This window comes from Anguilla anguilla, chromosome 6 (assembly GCF_013347855.1).
Source record: "Anguilla anguilla isolate fAngAng1 chromosome 6, fAngAng1.pri, whole genome shotgun sequence".
Classification (NCBI taxonomy): Eukaryota; Metazoa; Chordata; class Actinopteri; order Anguilliformes; family Anguillidae; genus Anguilla; species Anguilla anguilla.
This window is the reverse complement of record NC_049206.1, coordinates 15,914,416-15,936,790: the sequence shown is the minus strand read 5'-3', so window position 1 is coordinate 15,936,790 and position 22,375 is coordinate 15,914,416. Positions and strand designations below refer to the sequence as shown.

The following is a 22,375-nucleotide window of genomic DNA, read 5'->3' as shown; positions in this document are numbered from 1 at the left end:
ACCACAGTCCCAAATCTGGTCATTTAACACCAAACACATCATCCAAAATCAAAATCACCCACGGCATAACCTATGTCAAAATATGCGCATGAACTGGATTAAATCAACATTGAAAATCAACTGCATTGAACTTGTTAAAGACTAATCTTGAATGAATCCAGAAAACATTATCTAGGACAGTTAAAATGTTGTCAGCAGCCTGAAATGCATTCTGCAAAACCAGAAGTTCATGATTTAAAAAAAAAAGATTTTAAAAAAGTGCTTCAGTTAAAAGTTATTGTTATAATGCATAACTCTAATTATTGAAAAAGTGAAAATAATAATAATAATAATAATAGTGGAGCCAAATTTCTCTTAGTAAAACTATTCACAATTTTCGAATGTTTCTGTACTGGCAGTAGCTGGCATGTCAAGTCAAGTCAAGTTAAGGTTGAATCCTAATTCACGTAAAAAAGAAATAAATTCCTTCCTTCTTGAAGCAAGAACTTACTTGTTTCCAATTGTGAGGTAGTCCATACTTAGTCTTCTTCTTCTCGGCCCTACACAGTCGCGTTTTCATAGAAGCGTCAGTTCCACACATGATGAGAAGCTGTCTTTAAGACGGTGCGAGTGAAATAGTTGTGATCGCACTCCTGTCTGGGGCTCTTGTACTGGACGGCTGGCAGACGCAACAAATGCTAATGACTCACGCTCAGTCACGCTGCGCTGCACTGACACAGCCGGCTGACTGGGCTTGGCTGACTCCGCACAGCCTCTGGCTGCAGTCCCGCCAGTCCGGGGTTTTCCTCACACGAGTCCTCCACCCCGCCAGCGCTGTTGGGGGGCAATTAGTATACCCGTTCACACAAAAGGCGAAGACGTCAAATAGCTAAATCACTGAAATTCTTTGCCGGGCACCCACTCCCTGCTTCTTTTGAAAAGTGAAAGTTAGACCGAGGACTTACGTACAGAAAAACAAAAGCCTGTCAGATCTACCGGGAAGCAGCCGCGAAACGGCGTCTCTGTGTTTCTGTGTGCGTTCCCGCAGGTTCGTACGCAGCCTAAATATTTCCTGGAGTTCTACGGAGGTTTATGCGGGAGACACGGGTTTCTCTCGTGTTTACTCCAAACAAAACGATTTCCTAGTATTATTGTTATGTTTGCCGTTTATTTTCCTGGCTCGCACACAGGTGGGGGTTTGCCAAAGTCAGAAAGCTGTCGAAGGATTCCACTTTGGCCCCGTTAATCACACCGCTACACACTAAGAGCAGGCTGACAGTGAATTGGGGAGGCTTGTTTTTGGCAAGTGGGGGTGACAACACAGTACCACTACATAGCCTTAAAAGGGCTTTTGGACTCCAATAACAACAAACATCGAGTGAATGCACGCCACACAAGTTCTCAGAACGTATTCAAAGCTGTATATTTCAGTGGCACCCTGTGGCTCCCCACATTCTGAAATCCAGTGTACGACTGCTCAAGGCTAAACCTGCTGACGGGCTTTACCGGCAGCCTGGGCATCGAATAATCGGCTGCCATAATCAAACCGCAGCAGAGTGAGGAGGAAACCCGTTGGGAGTGCAAAGGAGCCTGGGACGGCGTGAGAGCGATTGTCCGCGGCGGCGTGTCTGCGCGACGCTGGGCGAGCGCTCTTCCGCGTGCGGGGCTCCTTGCCTTTTGTGTTCGCCCCGATGACGCCGGTCATCGCAGGAAAACAATGAATAAGTACGAGCCCAGTCAGGAAGGAGACAGGAAACCGGAGTCACACTTCCAGCGGCCGCGGCCGGCCTCCTGGCCTGCGGAAGCGGCGCTCTCGTCCCAGGATCCTCAGGCGGAAGGGGAAGACATCCCACGGCTGCTCTGGCATCTGGAGGCCAGTTCCTGCTGCCTCTGATTGGTCAGCTTTGTCCTTAGAGTTCATAAACAGCTCTTGCTGCCGACTTCCTGTTATCCAGCTAAACTCTTTCTCCCCCCACCATTTCAACTTCAGTTAAAACACAGCCCTACAAAGTGATTTAAAAATGTATTTCATTCATTTACTTGCCAAATAATAGCCAAAATCAAAATTTTTCTAAAAAATAGTTTTTTCAAAATAAATGGTTACTTCATATTTATTCAAAAATGAGCCAAGAATACGTGAAATCTGTATCTCAACATGCGAGTCTGAACCTTCTGAGTCACTTTAATTCTTGTAAGGAATTAAGGAATCAACACAGCTTCACAGCATGAGGGGATATTTCTAATACATCTGTTACTGTTCCACCAGAAAATATGAAGAACCTACACATAAAACACACTCCTTCCCCTCAAGCACACTGCAGTCTCCTCAAATTAAAGGCCCTCGCTGTTTTTTTTTACAACCACACAGATGTGGTCAGACTTACAGCTAGTTACCCACAGTGCCAGAAAACGCACAGCTCCGGATAAATCGACAAGACCGCCAGTTCAGCAGCACACGTAGCGCAAAGCGCCCGCACTGTTCTGCACATTTCGCACACGCCACAGCTTAAATATTCATAACCAAAAATGTGTGAAAGTTTTCCGTCGCTTAAATAAAGGGATGTTGGCCTGTTTTCGATTTCTGGAAAACAGACCGGCGATCGCCTGTGCTCCGAAATGTGGTGAACGGATCTGCGCTGCCAATTACTACAGTACACCACCGTTACTAAAATCCAAACCATCACCATACCGTTTCCAACTGCCAACAACCGAACTTCCACAAAGACGTAGAACAGCAACGCTCTCTCTAGTGTGTGGACGCAGACTCCCACAGCGCATGGGGACGGCAGTCGGTTTCGGGGGGAGAAGCTCCTACCTTGTTAGAGGCCATCTCGCTGACCGAGCGGTAGGTCTGAATGGCCTCCAGCTGGTCCAGACACCAGTCCAGCTCCTCCATGCTCTCCATGGCGAGCTTCTGGTAGGACTCCTCTGCGAACAGACAGACGGACACGCGGTCAGGGCGGAGGCGGTCTGCGTGCTGGGGTCCGCGCGGCGTGCTGCGGAGCGGCGAGCAGTGCTCCTTCATCACGGGCTGCGAGGTTTCCACTCGGGGCGAGGAGCGCAGGCTGTCCACACGCGCGCATGCACACCCCCAAGCCGCTTTACCCGCTGAGCCTGGCGTCTGCAGTCTGCGCGGCTCTGTGGCGGTCAGACCTTAGCTGAGTAGGCAGGGGGAGGGACGCTCTCTCTCTATCTATATACGCACATTTTGGAGGAAGCACAGGCAGCCTCTCTCTCTCTGTCTCTCAGTCTCTCTCTCTCTCTCTCGCTCTCTCTCTCTCTGTCTTTGTCTGTCTCTCGTGTCTCTGTGACTCTCGTGTCTCTCTCTCTCGGTCTCTCTCTCTCAGTCTCTCTCTGTCTCTCTCACCCTCTCTCTCTCAGTCTCTCTGCCTCTCTCGCTGACTCAGTCTCTCTCTGTCTCTCTTTCTCTCTCTCACCCTCTCTCTCTCAGTCTCTCTGCCTCTCTCGCTGACTCAGTCTCTCTCTGTCTCTCTTTCTCTCTCTCACCCTCTCTCTCTCGGTCTCTCTCTGTCTCTCTCTCAGTCTCCCTCTCTCGGTCTCTCTCTCTCGGTCTCTCTCTGTCTCTCTCGCTGACTCAGTCTCTCTGTCTCTCTTTCTCTCTCTCACCCTCTCTCTCTCACTCTCTCTCTGTCTCTCTTTCCCTCTCTCACCCTCTCTCTCTCAGTCTCTCTGCCTCTCTCGCTGACTCAGTCTCTCTCTGTCTCTCTTTCTCTCTCTCACCCTCTCTCTCTCGGTCTCTCTCTGTCTCTCTCTCAGTCTCCCTCTCTCGGTCTCTCTCTCTCAGTCTCTCTCTGTCTCTCTTTCTCTCTCTCGTGTCTCTCTCTCAGTCTCTCTGCCTCTCTCGCTGACTCAGTCTCTGTCTTTCTCTAATACTGAACAGTTTTGGTGAGGGAGGGGGAGCCTCTTTCACTCTACGCACTGCACAGACACACTCTGGTCCCCCACGGAGGCTGACTGACGGGCAGGCGCATTGTTCAGCAGCCGAAACCCCGCAGCAGGGAGGCAGAACGCAGAGAGGCGGAGCAGAACTCCGCAGGGTCGGGGGGTTTGTGCCGACGGGTTCGGGTCCCGTGCGTTCCAGGGCGGCGTGACGCACCGCGCTTTGAGAGACCGCACCGAAGCTCCCGAGCAGAGGCTTCCCACATCTCGCGGCCTCGTGCAGAAAAGCACCTCCGTTTCCAGAGCGGAGGAAAACTCCCCTCCGGGACAGGAGAGCTGGGCTCCTGCCCGCTTTCTGAGTGTATCGAACCCTTCCCCACGGGGACGGATTCTCCAAAAAAAAAAAATTCTCTGTGTCTGTAATTTCAGCCATCAAATAATCCAAACAGTTCACTTCCCCTGGACAGAATCATTCTCCCTGATTCGTTTTTGCATTACTTACACTACAATTTACAGGATTAAATCTACAATTATTTTATCCAGAGTGACTTAAACACTTTACATCTGTACAACCATTAAGCTTGATATTACAGAGGTCATCCGCAATAATCCATGCTATATATTACCTGCATCTCATTTCCTTACCAGCTTAAGGGGAAACAATAATAACGTAGAGTTGATTATTAAAGAAACTGTAAGACTGGTTTATTTTCATAGGTTAGATTTAGGTCACTTACTCAGGTCTGACTGAAAGAGAGGGGGCAGGAGGATCACACTTTAGTCAACTCAGTTTGGCCTAAAAGAAACAAAAACCACAACTGAAACCCACCCGGTCGCCATTACCGCAGAAACTTCCACATTTCCATCATTCGCTGAGAAAGGCAGGGAAGCAGAGAGGGGAACAGCGCGGCCTGCTGAAACATTTTAGCCTGATATCGGATCGGAGCGAGAACGGAGGGAACGGAGGGAACGGAGGGAACAGGTTTTTTCCAGATGCTCCACAGTCTGACATAGCCGTTTTTGCGTTATTACGATTCCATAAACATGGTTTATATGCCGCCTGTGCTGGGCACGACATCAGAGCATCTGGTTTTTTAATGGTGGCACGAGGAGCCCTAGCTGGGCCGGGACACCGCACGAGCGTAATAAGGGGGGTTTTCCGGAACTCTCCCCGCTCACGCCGACCACTGATGTGGCTGCTGGCGCCCCTTCTGAGCAGCAGCCGGGAAGCGACCGCTAGACCAGGTGGTCCGCCCTGACGGCGCGCTAACCTCGTCTGGGGGAGAGAGCCTGAAGAAATAAATGATATCTGCGAGGTCCTTGCCGTTTGTGAATAAGTTATTAAGGACAGCCATGGCCCAGGCCTGAAGGCGAGCGAGCTGACCACAGGAGCCAGGCACTGGGGCATAAGAGACTCTGGGGACTGCCATCTTGATCGAGACCCCCTACTGTTCACACTGCTGCCAGCCGATGGTGAGGGAGTAGGATTGTTTACAGAAAGCCAATTATCACGCGTCCTCACAGCAAAAGTAACTACGACACTGCCGAAAGTCCCACCAGGAAACTTTACGTTACAGGGGCAGCGAGGTCACTTCCTCTCCCCATCAGCGCTTCGCTCATTTCAGCGAGTTTGGCCCTGAATCAGGCTGCCGCTGGGGGATTTTAACCTGCTGAGTAATGCGGGCTTTCAGATGAAACGGAGCAGGAACAGAAACTCGTTTACCGAGCATCTCCAAGAAAAGGATGTAAAACGCGGCATGCGGACGGCTACAGTGAAAGAGAAATGAAGAAAGAAATGAAAGAACAAAATTTTATACACGTACATTCATGCCATTTCAAAATGGAGATTACAAAATATTGTCAGCTGTTCATGTCAGGCAGAGGAAGACTAAAAAGAAAAATAACATTTAAGTGTCTCTAATAAAAATTCAAAGGGATTGAATTTTTGTTTTATTTTCTTAAAGAAAAACATCGTTAAATATATTTTTCATAAAAAGATGAAGATACGGGTGTGAATGATGGAATTTTTCAACATGTCTGATTGCTGCTCCAGAGCACCATTTAACAGTAACAGACAGAGTTCATGACTGTAGCAAAACTACATCTACTAATGAAATACTCAAAAGTACACAACTCCCAAACTAAAATGAAATTAACTTTTTTTAAATAATTAAAAACCTGTATTCCTGTAAATCTGTATTCATTTTTTGCATCTAAATACATGCCTCTGACTGTTCACCTGAAGCAACACGACTTTCCTGAGTAAACAAACGGCGGATAAATCAAGACCTGTTTAACGTGACCAACACCGAGCGAAAGGAGATGTGATTCTGAGGATGACGTGAACTGATGGGCCGCCGTCTGTTTGCCCAGATGAAATTAATGTAAGATGCTCAGGGTATTTTCTCACAGTACCCTGCTTTCACTGTGTTGCCAACACACAAGGACCTACAGTGCTAATTTGCCAACCCGCACAAAACAGGCTCTGTGCAGGTGCTATGCTACGCTCGTTGGGTTCCGGACTGCCTCCCACCCCCCACCCCCCCCCCCCCCCCAACCCCCCCACCCCCACCCCCACCCCCAATTCGCCCCGTTACCCCTGCACAGTGCCCCCTTTCTCTGCGCCCACGACATGGACTGCCCCAACTGAAATATATTCAGGAAAGAGACGTGTGACATATGGAGCTTAACAAGGAATTTTTTGCAACAGATATATCCCGATCCTTTAGCACAAAGGTTACCAAGCTTTTTCACCTTCGGACAGAGGGTGGAAAAGCTTTTTTTTCTAATTCATGAATTATGAATTTCTAATTCATAAAAAGAAATCTGCTGAGGATGCCCTGGAGCTACCTAATGGGGCCCAACGAGGGAAATCCTGCATACAGGACTCAGCACCCGGCCACTGAACGCCAGAGCGAGCTCTGGGTCAGGGAGGTCCTGCAGTCTTGCTTTCGTAAGAGCAAAAAAAAAATATTTCATAAAAAATGGAAAGAAAATAATAAAATGAAATAAGCGGTGCCGATAACACTGGCAGCGTTTGTCGGCGGGGTCCGCGGGGAGCGGTGAGCCTGGCGGGCGCGGAAACGCCGTTTACGCTTCACCTAAACTGAACTGGCAGGCCCCCTGGGCGAGGGCAGGGGCGCACCTCAAAGAGGGCATTGTTAATTTCCCCCCAAAAGCAAACACTGGCAGACATCACAGAGCCTCATCCCCCTGCATGTGGAAGTCATCAGTGACTTAGTTTGCCATGCATTTATAGGGTTTTTTGTCATTTAAGGATAAACTGTTGAAGGAAAGGCCTCATCCAAAAGTCATTCTAAATTCTGTTGTGATCGGAAAGTGGCTCTCCTGGCCAACCCCAGTCCTCTGCTTAAGGTTCTCTGGGTGTGATAATAGAGAGGGATTCCGACAATATATAATGATGAAGCCGCTGCAGATCTATGATGGATGAATTCCTGATGGGGTCAGATGCGAATTAACACCAGACACCATCACAAACCATAAACCTGACAAATGCTAACTCTACCCGCCTAGTCAAAGAATCACAGGGTCAGCTGCTTCACCATAAAAGGACCAACCAATTTATATCCAAGAAACCAGGTGAGGTGAGTTCAATTACAGCAGTTAATTACAGTTAATGGCTTTAATAACAAGAACCAGCAGAAGAACCTGTGGATCTCCAGGACCTGGGTTGGGGACCCCTGCTCTACAGAACTAAAAGCAGCTTAAATTAAAAACCAAAAGATCAAACATTACAAATGTACCAAGGAAATGCAGTAATTAATTACTAGAAATGAAGGAGACTTCTCTCCTCGCCTGAAACAGAAGCACACGCAGGCAGAGGACCTTCTCCCTCAGCCTCCGAATGGCCACAGTATCTTTCCCTCACAGCTGGGACCAGGCACGCCACATTTCAGTGTCACTTCCCCCTTTCTTGTTGTTCTTGGCTTCGCAGGGGTGTGGGCAGGCCACAACCACCGAAAACACAGTGAATCAGTTTGCAGTCGTGCGTCAGACGTGTTAAAAACACAAATGGCAAAAACATGTTTTCTTTTTTTTTTTTTTTGTTTATTTGTTTATCCAACTTCTTTAAACTGTGCACAGACAGAGGCAGGATTGTGAGGGACAGAATTTAAGCATGAATTATTTAGTTTAATTGTGGAATTTACATATTTACATACATAAATAACATGTATTACATACAGTGAGTTCCATAACATTTGGGACAAAAAGATATTTATTTTTTATTTGGCTCGGTACTCCACAATGTTATATTTGCAATAAAACCATTCACATATCGCTAATGTGCAGGTTTGCAACTTTTATTAAAGGGTATTCTTTATACATTTTGGTTTCTCCATGTAGAAAATACAGCTCTTTTTATACATAACCCCCAATTTCAGGACTTATAATATACAGGTACTCCACAATATACATAAAATGCCACAGAATGTAGCCTAAATAGATTTTAATACATACCCACTACATGCACACACAGTCATTTTTAATACACATTTTCCATTTACTTTTCACCAATGTTTACATTCCTACACTTATATGAGAGATGGTTATTTCGAAGTAATTCACAGGTCAATTGATCGCATAATGTGCTCGATTTCAAATCGATTCCTATCATGGGGAAGAATCTATTTTCTGAACACATCTTGGTCGGGCGGTGTGATTGCAAACATGGGGGACCTGCAAAACCTGCATCAATCTGCTTCTGGTTCAGGTGTCATTTGGACACACTGACCGCTTTATTGGATTGCAAGGCTAAGCATGCTTCACTATGTGCTGGCCTGGCAGCACTGACTTAGCTTAGCGACAAAGTGTGACATTTCCAGGGTATGCAATGAACCGAGTTTAATGTGGTTTTAATCTGACAAATTCGCAGCCAGCTAGCTAAACACAGTCAGTGTGTGATGAGATTTTTAAAAACATATTTTCAACTCACAAATGTTGCGTGCCCACTAAAACCAATATACAATGAGTTGTCTGAATACTCAATTATTTGGCTGTGACGTATGCAGTGTTTAAGTCATTATTTTATGTTATTGTGCCGGGAAAAACGGCTTTGGGCGGGTTCACCATTTTCATACCTTGCAACACTGGACACGTGCATTAGCTTTCCATGCACGCCCAGTTATGAGTGACTGTATAGAGGTATAGAGTAGCTAGTCAAGTTAAACTTTTGTTTATAGTTTAGCCTCCGTTTTGAATATAATTCACTAGTTGGCTGAAACACGCTGTGAGACCATTGTAACTTAAAACCAAACTGAATTTTAATATTAGGTAACCCGGTTGAGGTACTAGAAAGACACATTAATTGCTAATGGTATGGGGTAGGCTAGGAGATATTTCTGAAACACTGAAGTGACACTTCCATTGCAATGGAATTGCATATTTTGAAATGCATGTTTCCATTACAAACGGAGACAATTCATTTGCCTTAGCCAATTTCCCTCAGCGCAGGGCATTCAGACTGTGTAATGCTCTGCCCCTAAGACATTACCCCGCGTATGCAATGCAAACCAACAAAAAGCATAATCGCAATCAAAACATGCATTTCAGAATATATACTTGTTTTATTGTTTGTATTAGATGAAGAAATATCCTATTTTAATGAGTTTCATTCTTACATAGCCTAATGTATGACAAATTAATAAATGGAGCCAAGAGTTGTACATAGCCTTTATGAGAAAATAAAAAAGATCAAGTAGGCACATGTCCAACGAGTAGACAATGAGTCAATCGCTCGTACCCACCGCTAACTTACATTTAAACTGACTTTACCATATTCTGCATTAAATAGTTTTTCTTTCATAGCAAATCTTCATTTAACTGGCTTTACATGAAGGAACAGAAACTTCAAAAGACAAAGCATTCTTTTTTCTCTTTGCCAACATTTAGGCTAATATATGTTTTAGTACAGTATACGCAGACATTATATCTTTTTAAATATGATGACAAATAACTGATGTATTCATGCTTCCCCTAGAGTTCTGCTTACTGCCCTTTGGCAGCGAAACACTTCAGAAATGGGCACCCTTCTGCTTTATGGCTGCATTGACGTCAATGGCATAATTCAAATGCTTACTATGGTGCACGCTTCCAGCTTTTGGTGCTGGCTTTATAGCTGAGGGGAAAATCAGACACAGACTTCCTTTAACGGGAACAGGGGTTCGGCTACACAGCAGGCCAAAGCAAATCAAGTGCCAGAAAGAAAGAGCCAGATTCCTCCTGATATTTAAGGTGCAGTTAAGATTTGACAACATCCTGTCACTTCGAGGATGGCCAGATTCTAGTTGGAACTGGTTAACTCGGGTTTTCTTTACAATAATCCTTGGTATGCTCCTTCGAGCACGCTCTCGGCGATAAGCTCCGCCAGTCCATACTTGAATGGCGAGGCTTCACTGTGTGTTGCATTGTCCCCGTTTGATTGTCTGCAGCAGGCACTTTGAGGGAGGGTGCAGAGCACCGCCGCTCTGCGGGAGAAGGAGCTGAGATGTGCAGAGCCGATAGATCGGCAGGCTCTGTGGCGGAATGTGTACAAAGACGCGGCTCTGATAGCAGCACAATGGGACCCGTGTGATTTTCCTCTCTCTCCGGCTCACGTTTGTCACGGCGTCTCCGGCACGTTCTGTGATGAGGCCGCCTGTTCAGGAGAGACCGTACACTTCTGCTGTGCTTCCCAAGACTTTCCAAAAACCCTGCAGGAAAGTTCTGCCGGCTAAAGCGAGTGTTCAGTCTGAGCTATTTTCGGCCGGAACTGTGCACCTAGCGTCACTGCTTCCCCCGCTTCTTACATTTCGTTCTCTCCTTTTAATTTGTGGCATTGAGGCTACATTTAAACTCCAAGCACAATGGGTGCTAAAAACTTGCGGTCCATCCATCTTCTCGTCATGCACGTCAGCGTGTCTCCAGCTACAGTGTGCTTCCAGAGTTCTAGCGACGTAGTCATGTCTAAACCCGGAACTATGTCGGCGCTAAAAGGCCGTCCATAATATACCATCAGCTCTATTCAGTAATGGTGGTAATTAATTAATTAATTTTTTAAATCACATCTAAGGAGCTTTCAGACCTTGGGTGGCTTTTTTGCACCGCAAAACTGTAAACTCATTCCTACCAGGACTTGGTCGGACAGATTTTCAATCCCGTGTTTAAGGGACTCTCCCAATGCACCATTCTGTATCAGATAAAATCTGCACAAACATTCGCTGTACAAACACTGTTCTGGTTTCTAAGCACACAGCACAGTGGCTGACAACACTGTTTCCTGTCGCCCATGTCTTTACTGTAAGTAACTAAGCATTATGGGAGTTCATGTAATAGTGGCCACATTACAGTGAGTGGGCCACTTCTTGTTCAAACAGAGGCCATGAGCTGAGAGAAACCACAATGTACTGTACAAGGGTTTCTACATCAATGCAGGAATGTTCAGGCATATGTTGATAATGTGGCATCTACAGCCACCTCTTTATGGTTAATCCTCACTGTTACAGCCATAATTTTTTTGCATCTCCAATTTCCTTTGGTCAGACAATTTTAAGTCTCAAAAAATGTTTTTGAATTCATAATTCTGTAAATGATGATAATTTACAGAAATTTATGCTGCTTCTGCTATGTAAAATGTTAAGAGAAGTCTTGGGTTTTTTTATCTGACCATATCAAGCATTAGTAAAATGTCGCTGGTGCCACTAGCATTTCAATGAGCACACTAGTATGCGAAAGTCATTAATTTGGGCAGTGAGAAATTACAGGTCTTGCTTAAATGACAATTTAGACATCATTAACATAAACCACAAATGTTCCACAGGCTTACAGTGCCAGTCCATCATAAAGGATTAGCATTCTAAGCTCTGCAGTGCTGCCCTTAAACCCTTGAATAACAGCCAATTAAAACAGGAAACGGTACATGCAAGAGGGATTAGTCAGCTGTATGGAACTCAGAAAGCTTTCATTCAACAAAGGCAGAGACAAACAAAAAATTATGAGGCGCAATCACTTCCCATCAGTGACGGTAATGGAGGCTGAATGGAGTAAACAAGCAGTCGGAGAATATGAGCTCAGTTACGAAGCCTGTTTATGCTAATAGCTTCTCGTACAGCTCAGGGAGCATTCTTTTAGTTATGTCGTGTAGCCTAAAGTGTGACGGCACCCGTTCAAAAATCTGTCTCAAGCACCCACAAGGCTCACTTAAGTTTGCTGTCCAAGCTAAATGTGAGTTGGGGGGGGGGGGGGGGGGGGGGGGGGGGGGGAAGTTGACCTCACCAAAGATGAGGCTTGCTGCTAAATCTGATCTGTAGTGTCACACAGTCTCCAGAAACTTGAGGAGATAAACAGTGTGGTTTCCACAGCATTATACAAGAGTGTGTTGGAGGGGATGGTGAGAGTAAGGTGTGATATTGGCTTTAGGTTCTTCTAAGAAACAATTCCCAGGCAGGCCCTGCAAGTTTTTTAATCCCATTTAATCCCCCTTAATTTTGCTTTTTTTTTTTTTGAGAGGTCAATGGCAGGGTTACACAGGGAGTTATGCCTCAAAGTTACTGGCCCGATGCTGCATGTGCACCGTGGTAGAATTTACTCTCAGTGACTGAAACTATAGTGCTTTGCCTTTTTTGTTTTGTTTTGTTTTTGTTTTACCGCCCACCGCCCAAATATTTTATTTACTTAAATATGTGACTACAGAGCCTGCAAAAAAAATAAAAAATAAAAAACAGCAGCCTCTGGTCTCCACCAAACTGCTGGTTATTCCCACATATACAGTAAAATGAGCAGAAGAGGGGTTAGGAAGGGCAGGATTTGTTTACAAAGGGGTGGGTGGAGGGGGGATGTCTGGGTTTTTGTAGAACGGGGAATCATCAGATTTTCAGGGTGGGGTCTGGCTTCCGGAGAGCTGATGTTTGGGAGAGATTGGAGATTTATGACGCACGCCAGTGGCAGCAGCCTAAGCTGGAGGACCCTGTGGAGTGGAGGGCACGATTCGGGTGAGTAATCTGACACTGCTCAGCGCGCTGCTCTGGAGAGGAGCGTCAGCTGGCACTGGGATGCCGTGGACAGCAATAATCTACTCACTTTTCATTAAGGAAAAAACATCCACAGCCCCCCCCCCCCCCCCAAAAAAAGGAAATACACTTAGTGAAATGACCACCTTTTCAATTTCCAAATGGAGTCTAGACTCCTGAAGCTGAGTGACTTCATTTTAATAGAAGAAAATATAGCTACAGAATTCCATGAAAAAAAACAGTGTGATCAAAAATCACATTCAATCTCACATGTGCACGAAAGGTAATACTGGACCCCAGTATTTTCTGTAAGCCTTTTTGTCAGATTTAGATTCACTGACAATATCATGCTAAGCTATTTGACAACCTGCCGAACATCGCAATAACAACACATGCAATGGTCAATGAAGTACAGTTATGGCTTTATAGAGCCCCACCGTCCACCCTGGACTGACACAAGGCCCAATGCTCCGCACTCGGGCCACATCTCTCAGAAGTAGCCGCTTCGACAGGAAGTAAACATATTTGATGAGTATGCATCATGCCCATACGATCGAGAAGTACCATTATGTAGGCTACATCGCAGAAGGAAAACAATGGCTATTTAAAAGATAATTCATCTGAAAAGGTTTCTCAGAACCCACGTCAGAGAAATGCCCATGGATTTCAGGTATAGGGTGTGACTACCGCCGAGCTTACTTCAATTCTACAGAAACAGGTACGGTAGGTATTTTGGCAGAAGGCCAGCCAGAGAGTTTGTTTGTGTGTGTGTGTGTGTGTGTGTATGTGTGTGTGTGCGGTGAGTGTGTGTGTGAATAAGGGATGGTGATTTTCAATGATTTCACAGATCAAGTGTTTTCATAATGTGCTTGATTACACATCAATTCCTGGCATCTGGCCTCGTTGTATAGAAGATGTATGCAGGCATCACAACACATATCATTACCCAAGTTTCCATCAAAATAAAGTCTTAATGCTCAGCCTATTGGGTCAATAAACACAGTCAGGGTGAAATATGACACAAAAACTTTTGTTCTCAACATACAAAGGTTGCTTACCCACAAAACAAATATACAATCACTTGGCAGAACACTCAATTCTGATTGGCTGGGGCGTGTACACCATTTTTCCATATATGGCCAGCTATGAAGTAGCGTCAGCAAAAGTTCAATCATAGTTCAATCGCAACATAGGTTCAATCTGACAGGTTTGATAAAAGTGGAAATTTGTAAGAGCAACCAAAGCCAACAGTTACAATATCATACTTGCAGTAGTGTCAGCTTGATGTTCATAAATGGCTGTATGGAGAGTAGTTAGTATAGTTGTAGCTTGTCTGTGTTTTTAGTTTAGCCTGTTTTCATTGTAATTCAGTAGTTGACTAGGCGGCTATCCATGATAACAAACATAAAACCCAAACTGAATTTAACTATTAGGTAACCCAGTTCATTGCTTAGTGTTATATGGCATGGGATATTTGCTGGAATAGCCTATTTAACAAATGTTTCCATTGCACCCCTAGCGTGTCTGTGCCATTGCGTGCGTGGGTGAGTGAGTGAGTGCGTGCGTGCGGTTGGTGGGTGGAAGGCGGTATATGTGCCTGTGTGTTTGTGCGGGTGTGCGTGTGTGTTGTGTGTTGTGTGTGCTTGTGTGTGTGTGTGTGTGTGTGTGTGTGTGTTGTGTGTGTTTGTGTTGTGTGTGCTTGTGTGTGTTGTGTGTGTGTGTGTTGTGTGTGCTTGTGTGTATTGTGTGTGTGTTGTGTGTGTGTGTGTGTGGGTACGCGAGTGCGAGTGCTGAGTGAGTGTGTGCATGAATGTGTGTGTATGAGTGAGTTAGGACTAAATCCTGTTTGTTTACAGAAGGGAGAGGGAGGAAGAAGCTGTTGTCCTTGGACAGGACATGGCTCCTCTCTGGCGTGAGCCTCATAAACCCGCTCACCATGAGCCTTCCTGTAGCTGCAAGTGAGGTGGAAAAATAATACCGCCACAGTCCAAGAGGCACCAACTACTATAAGGACAGATATTACTGCCTCACAGAGACTCACTATACTGTCCCACAGAAACACACTATACTGTCCGACATACACACTATACTGTCCCACAGACCCACACTATACTGTCCCACATACACACTATACTGTCCAACAGAGACAATATACTGCCTCACATACACACTATACTGTCCCACAAACACACACTATACTGTCCCACATACACACTATACTGTCCCACAGACACACACTATACTGTCCCACAGAGACACACTATACTGTCCCACATACACACTATACTGTCCCACAGACACACACTATACTGTCCCATAGACACACACGATACTGGCCCACAGAGACACTATACTGTCCCACAGAGACACACTATACTGTCCCACAGACACACACGATACTGTCCCACATACACACGATACTGTCCCACAGACACACACTATACTGTCCCACAGAGACACACTATACTGTCCCACAGAGACATACTATAATTTCCCACAAAGGCTCCCACTGGTTCCTGTTGTCCCATAATAGATACTTTGATTGCACTTCAGCAGACAACGCAGGGGCAAATCCACACGTGGCCTCTACAGGAATTAAAGCAGAGGGATTGGACTCATTCGGTTAACAGCGACAGACGTCACTTTCATCAAGCTCACGGAAGCACTTGCGGTGGGATAACTCAATGAACAGGTCGTAATGTAATAGAGCAGACACACAGAGCCCCTGTTCCTCTCACAGGGTTCGGGAGAAAAGAGACCAGGGCCAGAGACGGAGCATTCACTCGCGTGCACGTGCCGTTTTAAACTATGCTTCCCTGACTCATATCCGACTGCCATTAGCATTCCTTAAACGTCCTCTTCCCGAAGCACGACAAAGACAGGCCACTCAAATGCAGGTAAATGTGAAGGAGTCATAGAGGGCTGGTTAAGCCTAAAGAATCTGTAGCAGAACCTCTCTAAAGCACATGCATGCCTGACCGGTGACACACAATACGGATACAAGAGACAGTGAAATTTCCCTCAGCTTCACACACATCTAATGGTTAAAAACACAGCAAGCATAGGCTCGTCCATGCATTACCGTTTGTCCTCACATTCACAAGTGAATGTCTACTAATGAATGCTTTTGAGATGCACTTCCCATAAATTGCATTTAGCAAAATAATTACTGTTTTTATTATTATAACGACTACTGATGTAATTAGGCTCATAATCATTGTAATTAGGTTCATAATCGTTATCTCCAGCGTCTGAGGAAGTTCACATTGTGCCTTCTTCATTACTGCAGATAGCAAACGCCGTTTCGAGAGCACAGGAAGCGGGGGCAGATTTGGGAAGAGGCCGTGCCGTCCTGGCACTGGAGCGGGGCGCGCGTCTGCGTCCCGACCGAGGAGGCGGCGCGGGACGCAGCAATCGGCCAAAACGCAGGGCGATGGGAGCAGGTGCTGCACTCGAGCACGGAAACTCAACTGCGCAACACACTACCCATCAACTCGCACAAGCGCTTCACTTTATAGTGCGAAGCAGTCATGGAAGCACTTCAATTAAAATGGGCTTTAACTGGTTTTTAGTTGCTCTAGTCATGATGCGCACTTATTGATGGTAAAAATAGGTAAAGTGAGGAAAAAATCCATAAAATGATAACATTACACACACACACACAAAAAAATCCAGAATAATAAAACTGTAAAATCCGAAAATGGAAAAAAAAATAAAATGGACTTTGAGAAAAAATGAAATGGATTTTGAGGCCCTACTTATAGAGCCGAGCTGCCAGCGTGTCCAGTGAGCGGCACATGCCGAGGGATGCAGAAGATGCACAGAGCCACCGGATTGCAGTAGTCCTATTACCTCAGCAGCGCATAACTTAACAGCAGCTCAGTATTTAACTTTACAAACGCACTACCCATTTACACAGCTGGACATGCTCTTAAGTACTCTGGGTTAGGAACCTTGCTGAAGGGCATGGCGGCAGTGCTCAACCTGGGATTCCAACCAGTCACAACTGAGTTACGGGGGCATTTCAACAGCCACCATACAGCACTGCATCCAGGGCTCATCTGAACAGACAGAATAAAGAAATCCAGCCAAGCCAACCGACAGCAAAGCCAAAAAAATGTAAGATCCCAGCCAGAACCCTGTCCCCCACAGAAACACATTTCTTCAGCCGGTCCGTCCGGTCGTGCTGAGAGCTCGGAGGCGGGCACGTGCCGTTCCTCAGGAGTGAGGGGCGTGCACGTGCCGCGCTGTGCACACGCCGCGCGGCTCTCAACCCGGGCAGAGTTCAGCACACGTTCACTGTACGTCCACGCCGCGCATAATCACCGCGTCTCACCGCTGGATGAGATCCCGCGCGGACCCCGCCGGTCGCCGTGGTAACGCGGGCGGGGAGACCGAGGGGTTCTGGGCCTGCGCTCCCCGACAAGGGGAGGGGGGGAGGGGGGGGCACCGCACGGCCCAAAGCCCGCCCACCTGTCCCGGGGTACGCTGTTAATTAGCTACTGAAAAACAATCACCGCTTCCAACGCAGGCGGGTTGCGACCGGGACGGAAAAACAGGAAAAACCTGCTCTCCTTTCCTGCCCCGAAGGGTGTTTTGGTTGACGCGGAGGTCCGAGCCCCCGCACGTTGTAGGAAATGGTTTTTTTTTTTCTCCCCCCTTTTCCTCATTGTCTGTGCGGGCGCAGACACGCGGGGGTCCGCATTACATCACAGGTCCTTTCTCACCATGGGTTTTTAATGAAACGCTGAAGTCCAACATGCACTGAAGGGACAAAACCACAGACGTACACCCGACTGGAGTTCAAAATTACTTTTCAGTTTAAAAAAACATATTAAAAAATTCATTTTATAATAATAATAAATGAACAAAAATTAATCAGGAAGTATTTGGAAATTACAGACAATTTAGCCTAACGCTTAGAAATGGAGGAGGAAGTGGACTCATTAAAAGCCACCTGTCTAACGTCATTCGCTTCATTTACAGAAACTCAGTGCGGCCAGCAAAATACTTTGGCGTGGTTTAATACTGTGGCGTGACATTGTTATTACGAAACCGCAATTCATTTCCACGACTTTCCCTGATTACGGTCTAGTCGGTGCTTAACTTCTGGGCACTAAGGAAATGAACACAGCAGCGCAGACTCTAAAAAGCCTCTTAGAACGGGCCATTCATTCGCTCTGCTCACTGAATAATAGCGGAGGGCCAGGGGGCTGTTTTCGCCCCACACACCTGGTCACACGGGGGAAAGAATGAAGGCCCCTCTTTATTTACCGCCACCTGATCTGCAGCGCTCTGCCTCCACAGGATGCTGTTGTCTGTGGGTACGTGCAGGGAGGAAGTCAGCGCAACCCACATGCAGGCGTGCTGACGTCAATGGAGGCTTCGGCTCCCGCGAAGCAGGGCTCGCCAACGGCTGACAGGAACCGCCCCTCCCCCCTCCCCCCTCCCCCCCGCCCCCCTGCGCCGCGCCGCGCCGCGGCCCTGCAAGCTAACAAAAGCGCCTCTGTCTGCGCCTCCCGCCCCGCGCCGGTCCTCCCCGCCTCGGACGCCGTCGACCTCCGTCCCCGTGCCCGTTTGGCCCCTGGCGCGCCGTTCCTCTGGGCCCAACAGGGCCGGTTAACACTACCTTTCCAGAGACACGTTTCCGCAGAAATATGTTAAGTCGATTTGGGCAATTCCTTAACGTCGTTTACAGCTGCATATTAAATCAGCCTGTGTAATTGGCAAACATCATTCTGATCTTATCAATTTTACTATGACGGGAGCTAGATGCAAATTTGATTAACTGAAACTATCACACACATGCATGCCAGCACGTATCTCGGCTGGATCACACGAGGTCTGTCCCACAACTCCATTGTCCTCTGTAAATTTGAGAGGGCGCATGCTTGTGGAGTCTGCCACACACACACACAAGTCTGCTATTACTATGCACCACCCTCGTGCAAGGGTGCAATGAGGATTTGAACTGGCAACCCCAGAGCAAGACCTATTCTAAATATTTATACTATACCACCACCCGCATACTGTTCAGCACTATCAAAACAGTCTGACAAAACCAAAACCTACTTCAGCGAGATTACAAATAAGAACATAGGTTAATTCTCCAGGTCAAAATCTGCACAGCCATGTTTTTTTCCCCAAACTGGAGAAACACATTCTGCACAGTGATATACTACTTCTCTGTGTGGATGTGTTGTTCAGATACACAAATGTTCTGCATCTGCATCCAGGTATTAAACATTTTGGGGGAAAAAACTGCTTTTCGCTCAATTTTGGGTAAATTATGTTTTTAACATAAAATACAACAGCTAAAATCATAAAGCACACAAAATACAGGAACATCTTAAAATACAAAAAAACGATATTAATAAATTAGATGAACAACAAAGTTCACAGCATCAAACCAGCTACTCAGAGTTCAGAGCAACAAATGTTAAAAGGTTCCTCTCTCCATACAACCCTATGTCTCCCCTCTCACTGCTTCTTCAAATACCCCACAGCTCCATCCGTGCAAACTGAGCAGGTGGGCTTACCTGGCAAGCAGACTTTGGTGGTCTGTGGTTGGCTGGCTGCGGGGGACCTCCTGGGGAGAAAGGCAATAAAGACCTTAGGCAAGCCCCAAATCTGAAGCCCCACGAAACCACACCCAATTGTAACCAACTGCTGCATTCCCAACATGCGATTGGAGGGTGGGAAAAAATGACCAGAGGTCACAGAGGTGACAAAGAATCAAGGGGACCAAGAAGGGTAGGGGTGTAACTGCAATTCATTCAGATGACCCCAGGTCAGTATCAGTGTCCACCAGTACATCTTGGGAATTACAATGAAGATGCTGCCATATGAGAAGCATGATTGCTCAACTCTATGAAAGCGCATGTACACACAGACACAAGCACTAAATCACATACACACATGAAAACAAGTGTCACGACACCCACTCTCACAGAGACCCACATGAATGTAGATACAAATACACATTTGTATGCATATACACAGCCACACAAAAACAATGGCAACCATGCATGTGTACACAAACACATACACACACACAATCTCTCACATCAGTGTTCTTGTAGTTATAGTTAAGATATGACACGCTATATTTCACCTATTATCTGACAATGATTAACCACAGATTAAAATTTAGCATTTTAGTCTGAGAATCAGCAAACACACACACTGCAACACCATGCAAGCTATAAAAAAATGTGCTAAAGCAGCTAAGGATGTTGGGATAAGTGCATCAGCCAAATGAATAAATGACAAATACTGACACCACTCTGATTTCTGAGTTAGACTGTGGGGACACACAACACCTGTCATCCATCTGTGGCAGAGACACTGACTAGAGTTTTTCATTCCAGCAATGTTTCCAGCGCAAAAACAAGCAGTTTAATCTTATATTCAGATTTAAAATGTTATTTATATTGCTTTGTTTGCTAAATAAGACAGAATTGGATTGCCAATGAGAAGAGACTGATTTCAAAATTTGCAAAATACAATTTCCATTTCCAGGCAAAAACTAACTTTAAACAAGTTAATACTGTATGTTCTACTTGAACGATAAAGGTTTTGTCTCATTACAAGACTAAAACACTGGTGAAGACAGACTTATTTTTTAGTTTTTGCAGCGCAGAAGCATTTCGCATGTTTCAGTATATTTTTCCACTTTTAGAATGCTGGCACATGATTAGATTAGACAACAACAAAATGTCTGACATACACTCTGCAACAGTCCAGGACTAGAAGCCCTGTATGCTTGAACTTAAGTTTGAGTGTAGAGATTGCCCTCTAGTGGCCAACTTTTAGGAGCACAGAATGGAACACTAAGTATTTTATAGGTCATATATTTTTATAGGAAATTTTCATATGGGGAATTTTCATCATTTCCTTTAGATAAAAAACTGAATTAATACAATTCAATAACCATGAATACTCCTCTTGTTCACAAAAACTATTCAAATGTGCATGTAACAGGCTGCTGGATGGCTCATTTGGTTAAGGCACCACACAGTAGTGTGACTGAGCCTCACGGATGCGGGTGGAATCCGGACCTTGCCTGTGGCGACTGTGTCGCCAAGGGAATGGGAGCATTCATTATGATAGGGTTCCTCATGCATCGCTACCTAGTGACCCGTACATTAGTTCTAAAGCCCAATCAGAGCCCGATGGGCGACAGCCTTTTTCATTTCCTGCCCCTGGAATATCAGCCAATGCTAGCTGCGCGTTGTGTCCTCTCCTGTTGCAGCTGAGCTCAGCTCGTCCGCTCCTTTGTGGTGCATGATTCTGAAACTGTATTCTGGGAAAACCAGAGCTTGTAGCCATACTACGAATTAAATGTTGCTCTGCGTTGATTAGTTTTAACTGACTGCACATTAATCAAAATTATCAAACTCCAGCGACAAGAGGTGCATCGTGGGATCTGCGGTGTGCTCCCAAGCTCCCACAGCATAGAAAACACGGCCCAAAGAAAGCAATAGCCGCGTATCTACTAGAACAGAGGCTTATTTTTGTTATTTTGTAATGAAAATGTTTTATTTATTTTAAGTTCCCCCCTGAGAATGCAGGCTAAAAGAAACAATATGTCAGCCATTTATTTGTTTATTTTTGTTTATTTATTTTTTAAACTTGCCATTGCTTGGCACTAGCTGTGTGTTGTCAGTGTTTATGTAAGCCTATCTTAATTTAGCTTTTTTTTAGCGTTTTAAGCAATGAAATGACTCATGGAGCTGTGCTTTTACGGCTGTTGGCTGTGCGATTTGCAAAATGCAAACCTACGACGATGAAGAGAATAGTATAACATACAGGATATGTGGATACATGTATAGTTATATCCAGCTGTATAAATGGATGCAATGTAAATGCTATGTAAAAAGTTGCATAAGACGCTCTGGATAAAGCATCTGCTAAATGCCTATAATGTAATGTAAAAAGATGTATATTCTCACATCATGGTGCTTTATAAACAAATAAATTTAGTTTCAATAATCATTGAAATCAGCAATATAATTAATACATACAGTCGTAAATAAATTAATAACTTATACTAAACCAAGCATTTTTTGAATTGTCAGAAAAAATAAGAGTAGATGTGAAAGTTGCTTTTTCCAATTGGTCTTGGAGATCTCTCTCTCTCTCTCTCCCTGCCCGTTGCTATGCTATGTCACAGGGCACAATGGCACAGAGCACGCTAAGAACATTTCTGAAAACCAGGTTGTTTGTTCCGGGTCATGCTCTGTTCACTTGTTATAAGTCCGGTCTGGGTTCAGTCTTGGGCACGACTCTCTCTGGTTCGGTTCGGGCTCAAATTTTTTGGAGAGAACTATACCGTAGATTGCAGTCAAAACACCGCTCCAAGTGAACTTAGCTGTTGCCAGCGATGTGAAAAGCTGCAGCTGGAGACAGCGCGTCTCCAAGTGCAGTTTGTGCATGTATGTGCATCTGCTACAATATGATACGCATATGATTGGCTAAGCCAATTTGGG

The 22,375-nt window shown here is 45.5% G+C and overlaps 1 protein-coding gene across 4 annotated transcripts in view; it reads right to left on the bottom strand.

Annotated features, from left to right (window-relative positions):
• Positions 1–22,375, bottom strand: part of LOC118229712 (cAMP-specific 3',5'-cyclic phosphodiesterase 4B-like) — a 110,812-nt gene that overhangs the window by 12,723 nt on the left and 75,714 nt on the right. For all 4 annotated transcript variants that reach the window (XM_035421962.1, XM_035421963.1, XM_035421964.1 and 1 more), the window contains 2 exons: positions 19,424–19,473; positions 2,795–2,907 (listed from right to left, as the gene is read on the bottom strand). In XM_035421962.1, coding sequence (XP_035277853.1) covers positions 2,795–2,907; positions 19,424–19,473 — 163 coding nt within the window. The remainder of the gene's footprint in view (positions 1–2,794; positions 2,908–19,423; positions 19,474–22,375) is intronic.